At 50.6% G+C, this 16,808-nt stretch overlaps 7 protein-coding genes across 7 annotated transcripts; 3 read left to right on the forward strand and 4 right to left on the reverse strand.

Annotated features, from left to right (window-relative positions):
* Positions 1-435: 435 nt before the first annotated feature.
* Positions 436-1,451, forward strand: FIBRA_06760 (uncharacterized protein; the record flags this gene model as incomplete). Its single annotated transcript, XM_012328472.1, has 4 exons — positions 436-541; positions 600-674; positions 729-754; positions 807-1,451. 4 exons carry the CDS (start codon positions 436-438, stop codon positions 1,449-1,451), a joined length of 852 nt encoding a protein of 283 aa, XP_012183862.1.
* A 796-nt stretch (positions 1,452-2,247) lies between these two features.
* On the forward strand, positions 2,248-4,689 carry FIBRA_06761 (uncharacterized protein; the record flags this gene model as incomplete). The annotated part of the gene is made up of 14 exons (XM_012328473.1): positions 2,248-2,390; positions 2,445-2,471; positions 2,534-2,554; positions 2,611-2,702; positions 2,763-2,789; positions 2,839-2,994; positions 3,056-3,186; positions 3,239-3,319; positions 3,371-3,489; positions 3,548-3,592; positions 3,646-4,066; positions 4,121-4,244; positions 4,298-4,387; positions 4,439-4,689. 14 exons carry the CDS (start codon positions 2,248-2,250, stop codon positions 4,687-4,689), a joined length of 1,728 nt encoding a protein of 575 aa, XP_012183863.1.
* A 276-nt stretch (positions 4,690-4,965) lies between these two features.
* Positions 4,966-8,525, reverse strand: FIBRA_06762 (uncharacterized protein; the record flags this gene model as incomplete). Its single annotated transcript, XM_012328474.1, has 14 exons — positions 4,966-5,021; positions 5,072-5,176; positions 5,240-5,302; positions 5,353-5,657; positions 5,714-6,132; positions 6,186-6,650; positions 6,703-6,752; positions 6,806-6,863; positions 6,919-7,102; positions 7,152-7,545; positions 7,605-7,716; positions 7,773-8,010; positions 8,060-8,398; positions 8,461-8,525. The coding sequence occupies 14 exons, from the start codon at positions 8,523-8,525 to the stop codon at positions 4,966-4,968; spliced, it is 2,853 nt and encodes a 950-aa protein (XP_012183864.1).
* Positions 8,526-8,971: 446 nt separating this feature from the next.
* On the forward strand, positions 8,972-9,764 carry FIBRA_06763 (uncharacterized protein; the record flags this gene model as incomplete). Its single annotated transcript, XM_012328475.1, has 2 exons — positions 8,972-9,223; positions 9,282-9,764. 2 exons carry the CDS (start codon positions 8,972-8,974, stop codon positions 9,762-9,764), a joined length of 735 nt encoding a protein of 244 aa, XP_012183865.1.
* Positions 9,765-9,865: 101 nt separating this feature from the next.
* FIBRA_06764 (uncharacterized protein) lies at positions 9,866-11,352 on the reverse strand (the record flags this gene model as incomplete). The annotated part of the gene is made up of 4 exons (XM_012328476.1): positions 9,866-9,950; positions 10,003-10,076; positions 10,132-10,409; positions 10,464-11,352. The coding sequence occupies 4 exons, from the start codon at positions 11,350-11,352 to the stop codon at positions 9,866-9,868; spliced, it is 1,326 nt and encodes a 441-aa protein (XP_012183866.1).
* A 280-nt stretch (positions 11,353-11,632) lies between these two features.
* FIBRA_06765 (uncharacterized protein) lies at positions 11,633-12,882 on the reverse strand (the record flags this gene model as incomplete). The annotated part of the gene is made up of 2 exons (XM_012328477.1): positions 11,633-12,097; positions 12,157-12,882. 2 exons carry the CDS (start codon positions 12,880-12,882, stop codon positions 11,633-11,635), a joined length of 1,191 nt encoding a protein of 396 aa, XP_012183867.1.
* Positions 12,883-13,465: 583 nt separating this feature from the next.
* On the reverse strand, positions 13,466-14,764 carry FIBRA_06766 (uncharacterized protein; the record flags this gene model as incomplete). The annotated part of the gene is made up of 7 exons (XM_012328478.1): positions 13,466-13,634; positions 13,691-13,818; positions 13,868-14,009; positions 14,061-14,227; positions 14,268-14,543; positions 14,616-14,635; positions 14,698-14,764. The coding sequence occupies 7 exons, from the start codon at positions 14,762-14,764 to the stop codon at positions 13,466-13,468; spliced, it is 969 nt and encodes a 322-aa protein (XP_012183868.1).
* Between the last annotated feature and the right edge of the window lie 2,044 nt (positions 14,765-16,808).

Below are 16,808 nucleotides of genomic sequence, written 5' to 3' on the forward strand. Positions count from 1 at the left end.
AATGCAGCAGCCACACTACGTACCGGGACTACCTCGCAGGGGCAACGCGTGTGATTCAGGAAGCCTCGTAATTGTAAACAATGGAAGAAGTTCGTCTCGGGTACACCTGCTGACTACAGTCCGAACCTGCAGGCGAAAGAAACAATACGATAAGAGCCAAAGAACGAGCGTCACATCGAAGGAACGTGTTTAGGACCGGTGCCAGTTAAATAGTGACCATGCATTCTGCCGTCCCACTCTAGCAGCGTTGCTCACGCACGAGTGTACAGTACACAGCGCCCTGCAGCGCCTTAGGAAAGGAGACGCGGCGCCACAAAGAGCAAAGTCATGTCAACAAAGCAAGAGTGAATTCAGGCTGGCTGAGCGCGCAGTGCCCAAGCACAGCGACGCCTGGTCGAGCATCTGTTCTCTTACTATCTATCCTTGCTCTCCGTTATGACACAGCGACCGCAACAGTTCACCAAGCCAAATCTCACTCCGAAGAGGCATCATGGTTTTACTGTGCTGCTCTGTATTCTGGGAACTCTTCTCCCGCCTCTCGGTAGGTATCAACGAGATTATCTGCGGGTCATACTTCACATTGTCGCACCTCCTTACAGCTGTCGCCGCAAGGTTCGGGATAGGCGGAGACTTCTTTCTCAACCTCATCTTAACTATATGTGGCTACATCCCTGGTACGTTGCACATGTTTCTCGCACTTTGTGCTCCAGACTCAATTTACGAAACAGGACATGTCCATAATTTCTACATACAGGTTAGATTCACATGGGCCTCTTGTGAAAGCGAACCTGCTCACATTTCTTTAGAACATCCGTAATAACAAGAATAAACAGCGGACGCCCAAATGGGTGCAGCGATACGGTCTTGTCAGCACCTCGGAAGTCAGGAGGAAAGAACGGCGATCGCAGTGGGCCACCCGCTATAACGATCGTCTTCCTGCTTCCACTCTGCGCGATCAGCCATACGAGGAGGGCCAAGAGGGTGGCGCCTCTAGCGTTGACCTTGCTTCCCAAGACGGCGATGCTAGACCCGGCGCACATAGAAATGGCAGCGGCGAGCTCTGGAGTCATAACGAAGAGCGTTTCTACGGCGCGAACGGAGATTCCGCCAGCGGAGAGTCTTCGACCAGGTGGCGTTACCCTGCTAATTTCGAGGACGCGGCACCTGTAGAGGCATCGAGGAAGAGTAAAAGGGGAAAGAAAGATAAGAAAGATCGGTGGGCCAGAACCGAGGATGCATATTCTATCACAGATGCGAATGGCTCAGCAAAGAGGCGGAAGTCGAAGAAGCAGAGCAGAACTGCGTCCGCTAATGATGATGCTTACTCTCGTACATCGTCGATGACTGAATTCCCCGAAGACGCAGAAGGCGGTTTATATGGAACCCGTGAACCAGCGCCTGCAAGAGATACCTCGTTGAATGAGGATGATATCTTCAACCAGGAGGTGTGATGTAGGTACATTGGTTTTATAAATCGCGTTCTCGTTTTAACTTGATTGCTGTGCCAGGTGACACGGAGCTATTAGGTTTCATGCGCACATTCCGGGATTATATTGGTCGATCGGTACGATGCCTAGGAGTGAAGAACCGTTTCGCCATGTACTATAACTTACTCAGGCGTGCTATTTATCTACTAGATACCACTGATTACGAATTATTTGCATGGGTTCGTCCCCTTCGACGTAGTTCCATATGACCCTGTGTCTGTTTAGCAGACTGTATCCCGAAAGATATCGATTCCTGCTTCGAAGGACAATTCATCACGACCCACTGGGAATCATAGCGCTGACAATAGGCCTGCAATTATCGCGATCACTGACACTACAGTGTAGTTCAGCAACTGAGGTCCTGGGATGGAACATCGGAAATAAGTCAAATGAGATGACGACTGAACTGCATATATCTCCCGTGGCCGGAAGCCATGATTGCCTCGAGTCCAGCCTGATGGAAGACAGAGAGTAGAATTGGCATAGCATCGCGTGCTGATTGAACCACATGGGCGACGCTCGGCTCCCACCCGGAGGTCGTCTCACACACTGCTTACACAGTGACACTCACCGTGTTATCTACGATCATAATTATAGGCAACGAACTGAGCTATTTCTTGGACGTTCCCACTCTGAAGTTTCCGAGATTCTTGCCTATCTGAATGATATATATATATATACGTCGGCTGAGAATGGATGAACAAGTCCTCAACCCCGTTCGGAACACTGCAGCGGCAACTTGGCGACGACTGAGGGCAGGATGTTGCAGCAACTGGCTCGGCTCTTGATCCTAATTCTCATCTGGGCCTCTGTCTCGCGAGCGGAGGTGCTGGTCGATTTCCAGGTTGCAGAGCCCCCTCCCGTGCCTCAAGACACACAGCAGTGCACGATACAGATACTTGAGTGCGTCAAATCATGTCTCAAACGATCCTACAGGTGCTGAACAACTTCAATAAGACGTACATTTGGTTCGTCTTACGGGGAGTAAGTGGTGTTTGGTTTCGATCAAATTACCTCGCTTACGGTCTGGAATGTCCTATCGACAGTCCGGAGATTGTCCAGTATACGTATGTTTGGATTCATTCACAGGGCATGAGTAAATGATCACCTAGTGCCGATTTAGTCCACCTACGGATTGTGGGCCCGTGGGCTCATGGGCTGGAATTACTCTAAACTTTACTGTGACATCGAATGGGACCCAGTACGATCGCTTGGGTGCGTTCTCTGCTGACTGTTTATCGCAAGTCAAGGTGAAATGATGTGCTTTCTATCCAGGTATCTTCACATTCCAAAACGTGGAAAGTAAATATCCATTGCCATTATGTTACAACGATATTAATTGTTGTGTTAGTCTGGCGTACATCGACGCCTGAGCCCACTCCCGACGGTATAATTTGGACGTACATCAAAGATGCAACGCGCTATCTACCGCTTTTCTCAAAGGCTGGAACGTTCATACTGGAACTGGACAACATTCTTGAGGAAGGATTGACGGGTCAATACGCGTGTGAGAGAGAGTTTGATATGAAGTTCCGCTCAGACATTCTAAGCCGACCTCCGTCATTTAGCGACCCTCCATGCAACATTCTATGCGTCCTCTGCTCAACATCCCCCGGCGCCTCGGGCAGATGTGATCATACCCGTGACAACGCTAGCCAACAATACTGGGGATGAGGCATCCGTTCCTCCCATTTTTTCTGTATGTCGGCGAGGAAGCTCAACTATGACGGTCCGACGCTGATCATGCTTAGCTTAATGTGACTGTTCCGCAAAATGCCGTCCAAATATACGCCGAGCTTTACGCTTCGGGCAACGGGGACGAGGAGTTTTGGGTGTGTTTTCTGTCCTATGATACTACAGCCAACTGATATTATCTCTGCTAGTATTTCAACACTGCCAATGAGTATCTGTACGACCTGCCCGCTGGAATAACGTACGGCAACGGGCCATTCCGGGAAGTCCGTATGCTTGTAGACGGACAAGTCGCAGGCGTGGCTTTCCCGTATGTTCCTCCTCGTTCACTCTTTTTGGCCTGTTGATAGTTATACGGGTTGGGTCAGATATGCGGTGATTTTCACTGGCGGAATCGTTCCATCCGCATGGCAGTACGTCAATTTGCTAGCCTTGTGTACAAACTCCCAGACATGATTCCCCACAGACCGATTACATCCTACGGTGCTTTGGACCTGCCAACTTACTTCATTGATCTCACACCGTTCGTGCCTGTCCTAGCCGACGGCCAAGCACACAACATCAGCATTGACGTTGTTTCTGCCGAAACGAACCACACCATAAATCCCAACTGGTATGTCTCTGGGAACTTGCAGGTCATTACGGACTCCTCGTCAAAGCCGACTACTGGAAAAATTCTTGTCTATGATGTGCAACCCTACGCAGAGACAACTACCACTGGTAGCGTTGGTGCCAACGGCGATGTGAACGTTACAGTTAGTGCCAGCCGGAAAATCCTGATAGAATCTGAGATCATCAGCGGAAGTGGAGAGTATACCTACGTCGTGTGGACGCAAAATCTGGAGTATTCGAACACCCAGTATTATTTAGACAATTATAATGTCCAAGTAAGATCGCTTTTTCTTGTTATGTGAGATCTAATTCCGACCGTCGTCGACTAGAATGTTGTTCAAACAGCTTCCGGGTCATTTGCCTCCACCCACAACGGAGTCCTTTCTCTCAACGACCAATTCTCGTACCCTCTTGACATCAACTTCACTGTCCTCAACTCTGAAGGCACTATCTGTGAGCGCTGTCGTCAAGCTGTGCCTCTTCATCCACTGATTGACGAATCGTAGGGGATGCGGTCATTGATCATTCATATGATCGGACGCAGCTGCCTAGTCCTTTCATTTTGGGCTCGACGATCACGGAACACCAGGTCGCCTGTAAGTGCAATAGTTCACGAGAATTAGTCTCTTGCTGAAGGACCATATTAGACGGCCTCTTCGTCGAAACTAGCAGCGGAAATTATGGAAATGGGACAAGCAACAATACCTTCAACTACGCTGACCTGAACGGAAACACGTATTATAGGAATGTGAACGCAGCTTATGAGAACATCACCTACGACAGCATCGGCGGTACACTTGCCGCTAGCAACTCTTTCGCGTTCCCATCATTCAATTCGTTCGCTCAGTTTGTGATGGCGAAGCCTCGTTTACCTGGAGGCAGACAAACAGGGCTTTAGGCTCATAAATCACGCAGCGTAGATATCGATGGTCATTCTTATATGTGATTCTACGATCGACAATACATGGATGCCAAAGCATACAAAATGTCTCCCACACACTCCGTGGCGCGGCCCTACGGAGTAGCCTGCGTGATGCGGTCTATAACACCGTGGCGGAGCGATGAAGCCCACCGTCGTTCCCGTGTTGAACGGCCCACAGCTCCGTGTTGAGACGGTAATTCTATCGCTGGAGTCTATCTGATGAAGATTGAGTCTAGCAGCGTGGTTCCTCGTCTAGAATAGGCCGACGACCCTGCCCGACGCAGGGTCCAACCCGACTTCCCAGAAGCCTAAAGCCAGCGTTGAGTCCATGCAATCAAGCCTTACAGAAGGAACATACCGGGCCGCGTTCCAAGTCCAGGCATTGTCTGCATGTCGCCACACAATGGGTACAAGAATCCAGCGCCGGCGGACAAACGCACTTCGCGAATAGGAACGGTAAATCCTACAGGAACGGGAAGATACTATTATGGACAAATTCGAGGGATCATGATTCAAAGGCACGTACCAGTAGCAACACCTTTGAGCTTGGGATCATGAGAGAACGAGTACTGCGTCTTCGCCATGCAAACTGCAGTATGGGTCAGTAAGTGTGCCTCTCATCTATCTAAAACTACTCACTGGCGAGGTTGCCAAAGCCTTGGCGAGTGTACGTCTCAACTTGCTTCTGAGCCAACTCACTCAACTCGACGCCATCAGCGCCATATATGTCTTTGCAAATGATGGCGATCTTGTCCGTAATAGGAAGGTTCAGGTCGTACAAGAACTTGAAGTTTGAAGGCCCTTCACACGTAGCAACGACCGCTTCAGCGAGGGCACGAGCTCCAGTGCCGCCCTCGGCCCAATGATTGCTCACTACAGCAGCATCAGCGCCGGCAGATAACGATTCCTGACGAATGAGTTCTAGCTCCGCGGGGGTGTCAGATCTAGCCAAGTATTAGGTATACTACCACTTTGCAAGGAAAAGCCATGCTCTACTCACGAGAATTGGTTAATCGCAATGATGACCTTCAAGCCAAACTTGCGCGAGTTCTCGATATGCTTGATTAAGTTCTTGCAGCCCTCCCTGAGCGTTACCAAGTCCTCCTTAGTATAAGTTTCATGGAGAGCCTTTCCGGGCGTGACATCTGGTGCCCCACCATGCATCTTGAGCGCACGGGTGGTTGCTACGATGATGACAGCATCGGGGGTCAACCCACTCACGCGACACTTGATATTGCAGAATTTCTCCATGCCCATGTCGGCTCCAAAACCACCCTCAGTCAGGACATAGCCGACGCGGTCTGGGGAATCTCCTTCCTCGGTACCCGCAAGTTTGAGGGCCACGCGATCTGCCAATACAGAAGAGTTGCCGTGAGCGATGTTAGCGAATGGACCTGCGTGTACAAAAACGGGAGTGCCCTAGGAATAGAGGAGATAAGTAACAGCATTGCTGCATACTAGGTATGCCATACCTCCAGAGTTTGCATCAAGTTCGGCTTAATGGCGTCCTTCATGAGCACAGCAAGGGCACCACTGACTCCGATATCATCAGCAGTGACTGGATCGCCTTGTTTGCTCGTAGCAACAACCATCGCACCCAACCTTTCCTGCATGTCTTCGAGGCTAGTGGTTAAGGCCAGTACCGCCATACATTCGCTGGCAACGGAAATGTCGAAGCCCGTTACACGCTCGTGCCCCTGCTCAGTAGGGGCTTGACCAACTGTAATTTTGCGCAAGAACCGATCGTTCACGTCGATCACGCGGTTCCAGGTGATGGTAGCTGGGTCGACATCAAGGCGCGCAAAACGCTTAATCTCCTCAGGGGTGAGATCGTCAGGCTTGGTCTTGTCGATTCCAAGCTTTTTGAGACGTTTGAACATCAGAGGGGCAAATTCGCGCTTTCCCTTCTTCGCGGGGACCAGACGACTGTACAGGGCCTATTCCTTGATGTGAATACACATTACATGTAAAAGAAGTCCCTTCACAGACCTTGTCAGACTGCGTCGCCTCGTGGAACATTCTGGCGTCCAAAGCAGCAGCTGAGGGTAATGTTAATTGATGCCAGAGGAAGGTGCTATATGTATCGCATTACCTAGCAGGTTGTTGGCAGCCGTAACGGCATGGATATCACCAGTCAGATGCAAATTGAACTAAGGTGGTCGGTCACATTTAGAATAACATATCACCACGTGCGATAAGACTCACTTCGTCCATAGGAATAACCTGACTGTAGCCACCACCAGCAGCACCTCCCTTGATACCGAAAGTAGGTCCTTGACTAGGTTGCCGAACGCAAGCGAAAGCAGGTCGGCCCAGATGCGCGCCCAGAGCTTGCGCGAGACCAATAGTAGTCGTCGACTTTCCTTCACCCAATGGTGTAGGGGTAATTCTGCAAGGCATGACATTAGCTGCTCGTGAACCTCATGCAATCAACATACCCAGCAATAATGATATATTTCCCATCCTTACGATGGGCCAAGCGATCTAGAACACTGAGCTCCACTTTTGCCTTGTACTTGCCGTAGCTCTCAAGTTCATCCGGTAAGATGCCAATTTCGTGCGCCAATTGAGTGATAGCTTTGGGCGTCTGTGCCATTGCTATCTCAATATCGCTAGGAACTTTAGCCTGGACATTGAGCTTCAGCGGCTTGAGCTTCAACTCGCGTGCTTTCTCCCAAAGGCGTTCTGCAGACCTCAGGGTATTCGACATGAGCATCGCGACGGTCATGGGACCAACGCCACCAGGTACGGGGGTGATGTGAGACGCAACAGCAGAGGCAGATGTGAAGTCCACATCGCCTACTAGACGTTGGCCGGATTTCTTGGTCGCATCTAAAGTAATGCACATAGGCTCAAATAATCGACCGGGACAGTACGAGAGTGATAGGCACCTGGAATGTAGTTCGTTCCGACATCGATGACAACAGCCCCTGGCTTCAACCATGAACCCTGAACAAATTCGGGTTTGCCGATAGCAGAAACGACGATATCGGCACCTTTAATCTGTCATTGAAGAAGCATGAAAAAAAGAGAGGGCGTCAAGGAATTAAGACTCGTACAATTTCAGAGAGATTCTTGGTACGGCTATGACATTGAGTGACAGTCGCATCCCGGTTCCTCAGCATTGATGCGACGGGACTGCCTACGATATCACTACGCCCAAGTACCACCGCTTGAGAGCCTGAGATGTTCACGCCAGTAGATTCTAAGAGCCGAATCACGCCCGTGGGAGTGCACGGTGTGAAGAGAGGATCAGATGCACGGGAAGAAAGGTGACCAATGTTGTAAGCGTGAAAGCTGCACAAAAATGAGCAGATAATACAAATTTTTAGTGCTGGGAACTAACCCATCAACGTCCTTCTCAGGACTGACGGCCTCAGTAACAGTGCGCTCGCCGTCAGCACCAACGTGGTCTCCGAGGGGGAGTTGGACGAGTATGCCGCTAACAGACTGGTCGTCGTTGAGTTTCTTGACAATCTCGACGATGTCATCGACTTCAGACTCGGCAGGGATGTTAATATGCTTGAATTTGATGCCGACCTCTTCAGCAGCCTTGGCTTTCATACGGACGTACACAGACGAATCTGGACGAGCACCAGCCTGAATGATGGCCAACTGGGGCTGAAAGCGAGGAAATGTTGTCTGCAGGGATTTGATACGCCCTGCGACTTCATCGCGAATTGACCTACACGCGACCAGAGCAAAAATGATTGATTTAATAAATGTCGTGTCTACTCGGCGACTTACTTCGCAATGGCAGTCCCGTCGACGAGGGTCGCAGTGGGGGGACCTCCAGCAGCAGCGGTCGCCATCGTGCGATGCGGAAGAGATAAAGAGAGGGGATGGCTGAAAAGCCTGAGAGATTGGAGGAAATAGCCTCGCATCGATTGCCTTTTGAGGCGCGCGCCGTGTGCACGCGTCGTGCGATGGATTTTTCGGAAAATGATTCGAGTCGCGCGATGGCAAGTGAAACTCTGACGGAGGCTGCTCAGGAAAGTAGTGCGCGGAAAGCGCAGCTTATAACACGATGGCGAGCATGGGGAACGCGCTCTGACCTCGGAGCGTCGAAGGACCTTATATTTATGGCGAGCAGGCGCAGATCGACAAAAAGCATTATTTATTTAACTCGGCACGCGTCGATTCCCACGCCTTCTCACCAAAATTTGGCCGGCGCCTGCCTGTCTCTCCGTGACAAGACCGTCGGCGTCTTCCTCCATCCCAGCTGCTGTCCACCTCACCTCTTCATCTCCCTCTACTCATGAGTTGCTCCCAGGCCTTCCAGCTCTTCCGCTCATGCACCGGCTCCTTGTCTGCACGCAGCGTCGCGCGGGCATCCGTCCCTGCCGTCCGTCGGAGAGCAGCAGTCTCCACGCGCTTCTATTCTGACGACCGGGCACAGTCAGCTGAGGATACGGATAATAAGTCAGAAACAAACGCCCCAGGGGACAGTGCCTCCGATCCAACATTAGAGAAGCTGCAGAAGAAGGAGGCCGAGGTCGTTGACTTAACGGTGCGCTGGCTGCCTGTCTTGGGGCTAGAATCCGTGCTAACGTCCGATGCGTGGCTAGGGCCGGTTACGATACCTGCAAGCCGACTTTCTCAATCTCCAGCGTAATGCTGCGAGAGAAAAGGAGCAGACCAAAGACTTTGCCATCACCCGCTTCGCCACCGACCTCCTCGAGACTGTTGACGTGCTTTCCATAGCCCTCAAGTCGGTTCCACAATCGGCACTCGCCCAATCATCTGCGTCGAATTCTGCTCCCTCATCAGACAGACCTGCCGAAAAGTCTGCTGAGGCGTACCTCAATGAGCTCTACACCGGGGTGGAGATGACTCAGCGGCAGCTATTGCAGACCCTCTTCAAGTATGGCGTAAAACCGTTCGACCCCACTGGTGACAAGTTCGATCCCAATCGACACGAAGCTCTTTACCAAGCACCCATTCCTGGTAAAGAACCAGGCACTGTCTTTGATTGCCAGAAGTCTGGCTATATGATCAAAGACCGTGTATTGCGGGCAGCCCAGGTTGGTGTTGTCCAGGAGCAATCATAGCTTCTTATCTTGTGCATGGGACTGGAAGGGACAGGGCTCGTCTCAGTGATGAGGGGGGAGAGCTCAACTAGAGCGTATAATGTAGCATTCATGATACCTAATCAACGAATCTCGACTCCGAACGCCTCTGCCAGTCGTGACACTACAGCTGCATTTAGGTCGTTGGTCTCCTCGTTCGATAACGACCTGTGTTCCATTCAAGATGAATTTCAGCCCACGCTCTCATAGTAACACATACCTGTCCATCGATCGGTAATTAATGCGGTAGCACCGACTAGTTCGGTGTGATTTTGGATGCGTAAAGGTGTCGATCTACACAACTACGGCGTTAGTGCGCTATGTTGGCAACGTGGATATTCGAACGTACCATTTTGACGTCTTCTGCTAGATCACCAACCGTGTCCCTTACGAGGTCAAACACGTCGTTATCATGCAGTCCTGTATCTGGGACCCAGAAACTAACATCCTTGTAGCAAGGGGGATATTTCGAGTAGGGTTTGAACGTCGTAATCTCACCCGCCGCGAATTGCGTGAGGAATCTCGGATCCTTACTCCAAAATAGCCGGATGTCAGGTATGGAAAATAGAATCATGGCGATGCGCTCGAGGCCGAGTCCAAACGCCCAGCTAATGTTGTCCGGTACATCTATCGCGTAAGCAATGAGACCAGCACCGGTGCAGCACGAGACGGCCAACTTACTCGCGCGATTGAGAGTCTGCTGCTGCACAACACCGCATCCCAGTATCTCGAGCCACTTGCCATGGAAGAATACCTCCACCTCAAAACTCGGAGTCGTGAAAGGAAAGTAGGCTTCGATCCATCGCACGCGCAGGGGTTCCCCGCTGGTTCCGGTACGGCCGCCAAAGAGTGACAGCATAAGACTATTAAGCGAGAGCTTGAGGTTCAGCGCGACAAGTTCGGCGTGGCGTAGATCATGCGTCGGTTGCGGGGGGTTAGTCGCAGAGATGTGGGGAACATCTTCAATTACGATGTTGGACCGCTCAAGATGAGCTGTCAATCGCGCGTTGTCCTCTTCGACCTCGGCCATGCCTGCGGGAGTTGCTGGGAAGACGCGTGCCCCTTCCATCTGGTGGAACACAGGGTAGTGCGACGCGTCAATCTCGTCGCGGCGGTACACGTCCGCGGACAGGAGCCAGCGGCGTTCTCCACGCGAGAAGACCTCGACTTCATGCGCGGAGGTGTGCGTGCGCAGCATTAGATCGCGGTTTATGTAGTAGCTGTCTGTCAGCGCCCTGCCGGGGTGGTCCTCTGGGAAGCCCAGGTCATCAAAGTTTTTGGATGGAGTGACCAGTGGTGACCAGCCAGAGAGAGCGGTGAAGTCTGAAAAATGTCTCTCGACGACCGAGCGTAGGATTCCCAGTGGATGTGCCGGCTCCAAGTATAAGTTACGTGCTAGCTTGTCAGTTATGGCTGAAGTAATATTTGTGCTGGAGTCTGTAGGATATTTTTGTCCGAGTAGAGGAATCGTAGGAGGTTTATTTGGTGCGGAAGTAGAGAGGCATAGGCAGGACTTGAATGTTGTCCGAAAAATCAAAGGATTATACCGCACGCGCAGAGCCACAAGCATGATTTCGGCCTTGTGATATCCACAGGAGGGCTGGTCAGTTCATGAAGTATTTAGAGATGGTGTCAGACTAGTCCTTCGAGCAAGTCTATGACAAGTGACGGATTTGAGCCAGACCTCGGAGAAATCAGACCGTGACGACACGAAGTGTCACGTGTGACAGTACGCGTTCAGTACGCGTGACGCTAATCCAAGAGGGCCAGGGCGGCCCAGTTAATCATTCGGCGAAGTGGCTGCGTTGATAGCATTTGGCGCAATATCTCTCTCAGGCTGGGGAAAGGTATCATATTGTACCCGGATCCTCCTGCCGCAAGTCATCATACAGTATCTTTGACACCCTGTCAATCTGCTCGAAGCATGTCTCAAACCACTTCCGCACATCTGTCGACTTCTTCCCTTGAGCTTTTGAACTTCCTCCCCCCACAGTCAAAACAGATATCGCGGTAGCTAGCGCTTGGTCTGAATCTTGCGCAGGAGGTAGTAGGTCGCCCTCCAGGAGCGTGTCTCGTAATTTGTGAACGGATTCCACGAGCGGAGGGATGGCAGAGCTTAAAGTGGCTGGATCCTGCGGGGCATACAGTGCGGCAACGAGCTCTTCAGAGGCAAGAAGCAACGCATGTGAATGATCAGGTAGAATGTCCAGGCCCTTTGAGCGATCTGGACTGTCAAGGTCAACCGGCCTGTGAGAGAGTATATCGATCTGCACGCGTTTGTGCAGGAGAGTGGTGAAACGCAGTAGGGGCTGGACCTTCCGACATATCAAGACATGAGCGTATAGCTTGAACAAGGTGCACTCGTCATACTTACCTTCTTTGTCCGCTCCAGCTCGACTACCGACATCTTCTTACTGGATCCTAATCCCAACTCGTCCAGTTCATCATCGTCAAAGTCATACCTGTCCGGATCCTCCCCTCCAGCGTCTGCATCGGTGATCATGGCTGTAACCTCTCCATACGTATCTTCCAGCATCCCCCGATCCGAGACCCACCTCCTCCGAACGGCAGCGCAATTATCCTGCGAAAGATCGCCCTTTGCTTTCTCGATCAAATCGTGCACCGCGCCCGTGCGTACCAAGTAATCTTCCCCGCCCTCTAAGAACGAAGCCGCAAGCACCTCCACAGCTTCGCAGACATTTTTTGCAAATGATCGAGCTTCGCTCGCAAGCGTAGTACCACAGCAAGCGAATAGTGTTGAGCAAGTAGTAAGAGCCGAGATATTGGCCGCGAGATCCCTCAAAGGCTCTAGTGCCGCCCTGTGCGCAGGCTCACCCGGGCGAAGGGTTAACGCGAGTTTCGTCGTCGATGTGTACAGCAGAGTGAGTAGAGAGATGAAGTCTCTACGCAGAGTGGTGGAAGAGGGTCCTTGATGAGAGGCAGCCAAAGGCTGCTGCAGAGCGGCGCTGCAAGCAGAGCATGTTTGTCTTAGAAAATCAAGCGCTTCTTGTGCTGTAGACTGGGTACTGTTAGCTGATAAAGAGTTGCATGCAACTGGTAGCTTGCCTTTGGCGGCCTCTGTATTATGGGAGTCGACCATGGCGAGAGGAGACTAAGGGAAGATAAAATGCGTCCGATCAATCCGACACGATAATGATTGCCAATGCACGTGAAGCTTAGATTGGCCACCCGCGGGTTGCACGAAATGCAAAAGAGCGCCAGAGACATTTGACTTCCGCCAACAGTCAATGTCCCCTTCGGGGTGACATACGAAAAAATTGGAACGATACAGAGAAGATTAGCATGGCCCCTGCACAAGGATGACACGCTTTCCCGGAGTGGTAGACCTACGGGTCTCAATATTTATTTTCCTTTTGCTTCTTTCTGCGATCTCTCTCTTGTCTCCTCCTGCCTTCTTTTGTTCTCATTTTTCTCTCGTTGGAACACAGTCTTTGCGAGGCTGGCGTCCTTACTCGTCGCCAATATTCAACCTTCCAGCCACACTGACTGAAATGTGCTATAAAAAAATTCTTGCAAAGCAGCTATTAACCATTCCCACAGTACTCATAGCTCATTCTCAAATATATATCAATACACATTGTCAGAGTGTGCTCGATTCAGTCCCTCATAACATATCAGTCCCTCATAACATATATACATAACGCATTATAACCACACTGGTGTCATGCAGCTACCTCCGGCGTAGTGCTGACAGGCGGAGATTTCGAGGCGGCCCCTTTACCTCTACCCCATTTCACGTTCAGCGTCGTTCCCTCCAATTCAAGACCATTCGCCCACGCTTGCGCGGCCAGCTCCGCGGACTGGCGGTCCTTGAAATTAACAAATGCACATCTGAAACACATTCATTACGATGGGAGTTGTAAAAACCAGACGCTATAATGACACACCTAGACTTCGCGACATGGACAACGGATTTAATTTGCGAAGGCTGGACGGCGGGCAGTGATTGTGCTACTCGTGTACGGATGCTTTGCTCTGTGGCGGTCGTCGGAAGAGATGTCAAGAAGAGAGACATCTGTATAAAGTTAGGGCTCCGACCAGTGGCACTCTAGAGATAGACATACAACAGACTGGTCTTCCGGCGGCTGCAATCCCATACTCGCTGCATGCGTAGACAATATCTTCCGTGCCACAGGATCACTACGACCATGATACCTATCTTGTATATTTTGCTTCGACAGCTCGTTCTCCACAGGTAATTCGTGCCTAAACATGAGCGATAAGAACAATAGCGAGAGCATGCACAACCTGACGTACCTATATGGACATTCTGAGCCTCTCTTGCATTCTCCCTTTGCGTAGAATGAGCAAAGATGGGGTCTGTTTCGCTTGTAATACGGATCCGTACGCGCTAGCTGCTTCAGCATGTCCTTTCCTGCTGACGACGCGCGCCCTGAATCCAGCAGCGACTTGTTGCCCTCCAACTACCGACTGGTTAAGCATTCTAGTATATAGAGATATCACTCTAGAACTCGCCTTTCCCTCTAAATTCTGGGCATAATACTCCCGGTTAATCTCGCTTGTTGGTGCTTCGTTTTCAATTGCAAGTGCGGTGTCGCGAACTTGGGTCGGAAGGCCATATTCAAGGTCGAGAAGACATGTTTGGCACACATTCTTAATCTTCGCACATGTCTGGCAAATCACAGTCGTCTTGAAGCGCATGGCAGTTCCGGGGTTCCAGCGGAAGACGGTGAAGGGACGAGCACAGGTTCCACATGAACGGCCATATTCTTGCTTCGACTGAAGGAGACAGATCATGTAGTGATTAGATTATGTATAAGTAGATAGAGGATGAGTATCTACCATTCGTACGAAGGCATTGTCTCCGAGACCTGCAAGTATATAAACTCGGGCGTAAGTACGAGAATAGCGCTCCGGAAGAAATGGTACAGACATGTTTCGCAAAGAATGGGAAACTCGCTCTGTTCCCAGCCAGCCTTGTTTATGTCTAGCTTTGGCATCGAGAAGAGCTGCAGTAGGGGCAAGTGAAGGTCGAGTGAGTGTTTGGTAAAGGCTAGAGGCGCTGTGGCGGTTGGCGGGAAGCTACCGCTGAGTCAGCTAAGCTTGCGATTGGTGATCGAGGAGACGCTCAGATCGGTCCGGGCCTCTCGAATTCTTAACTGAACTATGAATTGACTTTGAAAAAAACGCTCGTCTGTACTCAGAGCTCACTGACATAAATCGGTCCTGATATTATTCTGTGTATGCCACAGTAACTTTGCTGCCGTTTTCACCGAGATATTCTCCTCACAGCCAAGTACTGCGTGTCATGATGATGTCTGTTTCATTCGGAACCGAAGGTGTGCTAGCAATTGCTGTCCGGCTGCGCGCCAAGTTCCTGTTGCTAAGATGAAGTACAGAGGCGCACTGTCAGCACAGCCAATCCCGTCTGCATTGACTCGCGTCGTTCCGAACGTGTTGTCTCGCATCTGCCAGCAGGTAACCTGCGCAGCCCAACTGCCCACGTGTTGCATTTTAACACTAACATTGGGGCACTAGATGTCCTCAACTTAGCCTGCACTTTGGGATTGCGATATGTCTAAATGTTTGGCAAACATCTAGCCTTAAGCAGCAACTGATAAATTCTTGTCCAGTGCCACACACGCTAGCGATTGGAACAAAGATTAGGGCGACCCTCAGCCTCCCTTTGATAATGCTAAGCCACTGAGAACTGCGATTTCGATGGTCCATCTCTTGCATCTGCTCATTTTTATGTCCCAACTGAGCAGTGTGATTAGCCTTTTCGGAGAATAAACATAGGACTAATTTTTGATTCACTAGTGACGGTGGAGACTATCTGCTAACTTCTTAGTTGGCATGTTGGACGGTAGAAAAGTGTACTCTTATCGAGGGACCCTGTTACCAGACTGCCATCGTGCCTAGTATGGGAACAGCGGCCAAACTTACCCGGACTGCAAGGCGGCAGCATGCACTGTGTGACCGGTAAGACTGTAGCTTTTGCGCAAAGCTCATGGCCTGGCCCTATTTTGTGTCATATTTTACCATTTTCTGATACTCTTCCGATAACTGTACAGCGTCAGTATTCAACAATACGCACTCATCCAATTAAATTTCACGCGAGCGTAGTCTGTTCCTCATCACTGCGGTGTTGCGGATCCCGCGCTAGTACTTTCACACCCCCTCACAGCTTGCAACATTCGACTTGCTGCGCACCTGCGTATTTCGCATATAATGCCACGACTCGACATAACGTTGATTCAGAGACCACGCTTTGATAACTCGTGCTATCTTTACCGCCCGCTCCTCTTGTACATCCTCTCGTCCTACAATGTCTTCAGAAGGTGACTATTTGATTTCTTGTTTGCCATCAACCGAGATTGCTCAAAGAATGTTTATAGTTTTTGCCAGGAGCGACCAATATGCTACGATTTCACCGTATGGCTATACCCCACAAGCCTGGGTTGGTGTTGTTTTTCTTGCCGCGTTTGGAGTGTCTACATGTATGTCCCTCTTCAAGCGCAGCTGTTGTCCTGGGGTTGAATATATCTATAGTATGGCACATTACACAGCTTATTCGTTATCGACTATGGTGGCTGCTGCCCACAGTATGCGGCTGTGGGGCACTTGAGCTTGTTGGTTGGACCGGAAGACTCTGGTCGAGTTACAACGTGCTTTATAGTACCCCATTCATGATGCAGTAAGCCTCCCATCTATCCGGCAACGGCCTCATGGGCTAACACCAACATGATAGAATTGTCTGCACAATCCTTGCACCCACACCGCTCGTTGCGGCCAGCTTTATCATATTAGGACAATGTATTCGCCGACTGGGGAGCAGTACAGTCGTTTGAGCTCCAAATGGTGTAAGTGTCAGCCGTTGGTAATTCTAAATGTGGATGTCTGAATTGCGCATGAACAGATACAATTATTTTCTGCACTTGTGTGAGTATCCGTAATTTGTAGTCATTGAGCTTGCTTATAAAATACCCACAGGATGTTATCGCCTTGGTCATTCAGGGTCTCGGCGGGGGGGGGGGGGGGCCC

This window comes from Fibroporia radiculosa, assembly GCF_000313525.1.
Source record: "Fibroporia radiculosa TFFH 294 genomic supercontigs, scaffold8592, whole genome shotgun sequence".
Taxonomy (NCBI): domain Eukaryota; kingdom Fungi; phylum Basidiomycota; class Agaricomycetes; order Polyporales; family Fibroporiaceae; genus Fibroporia; species Fibroporia radiculosa.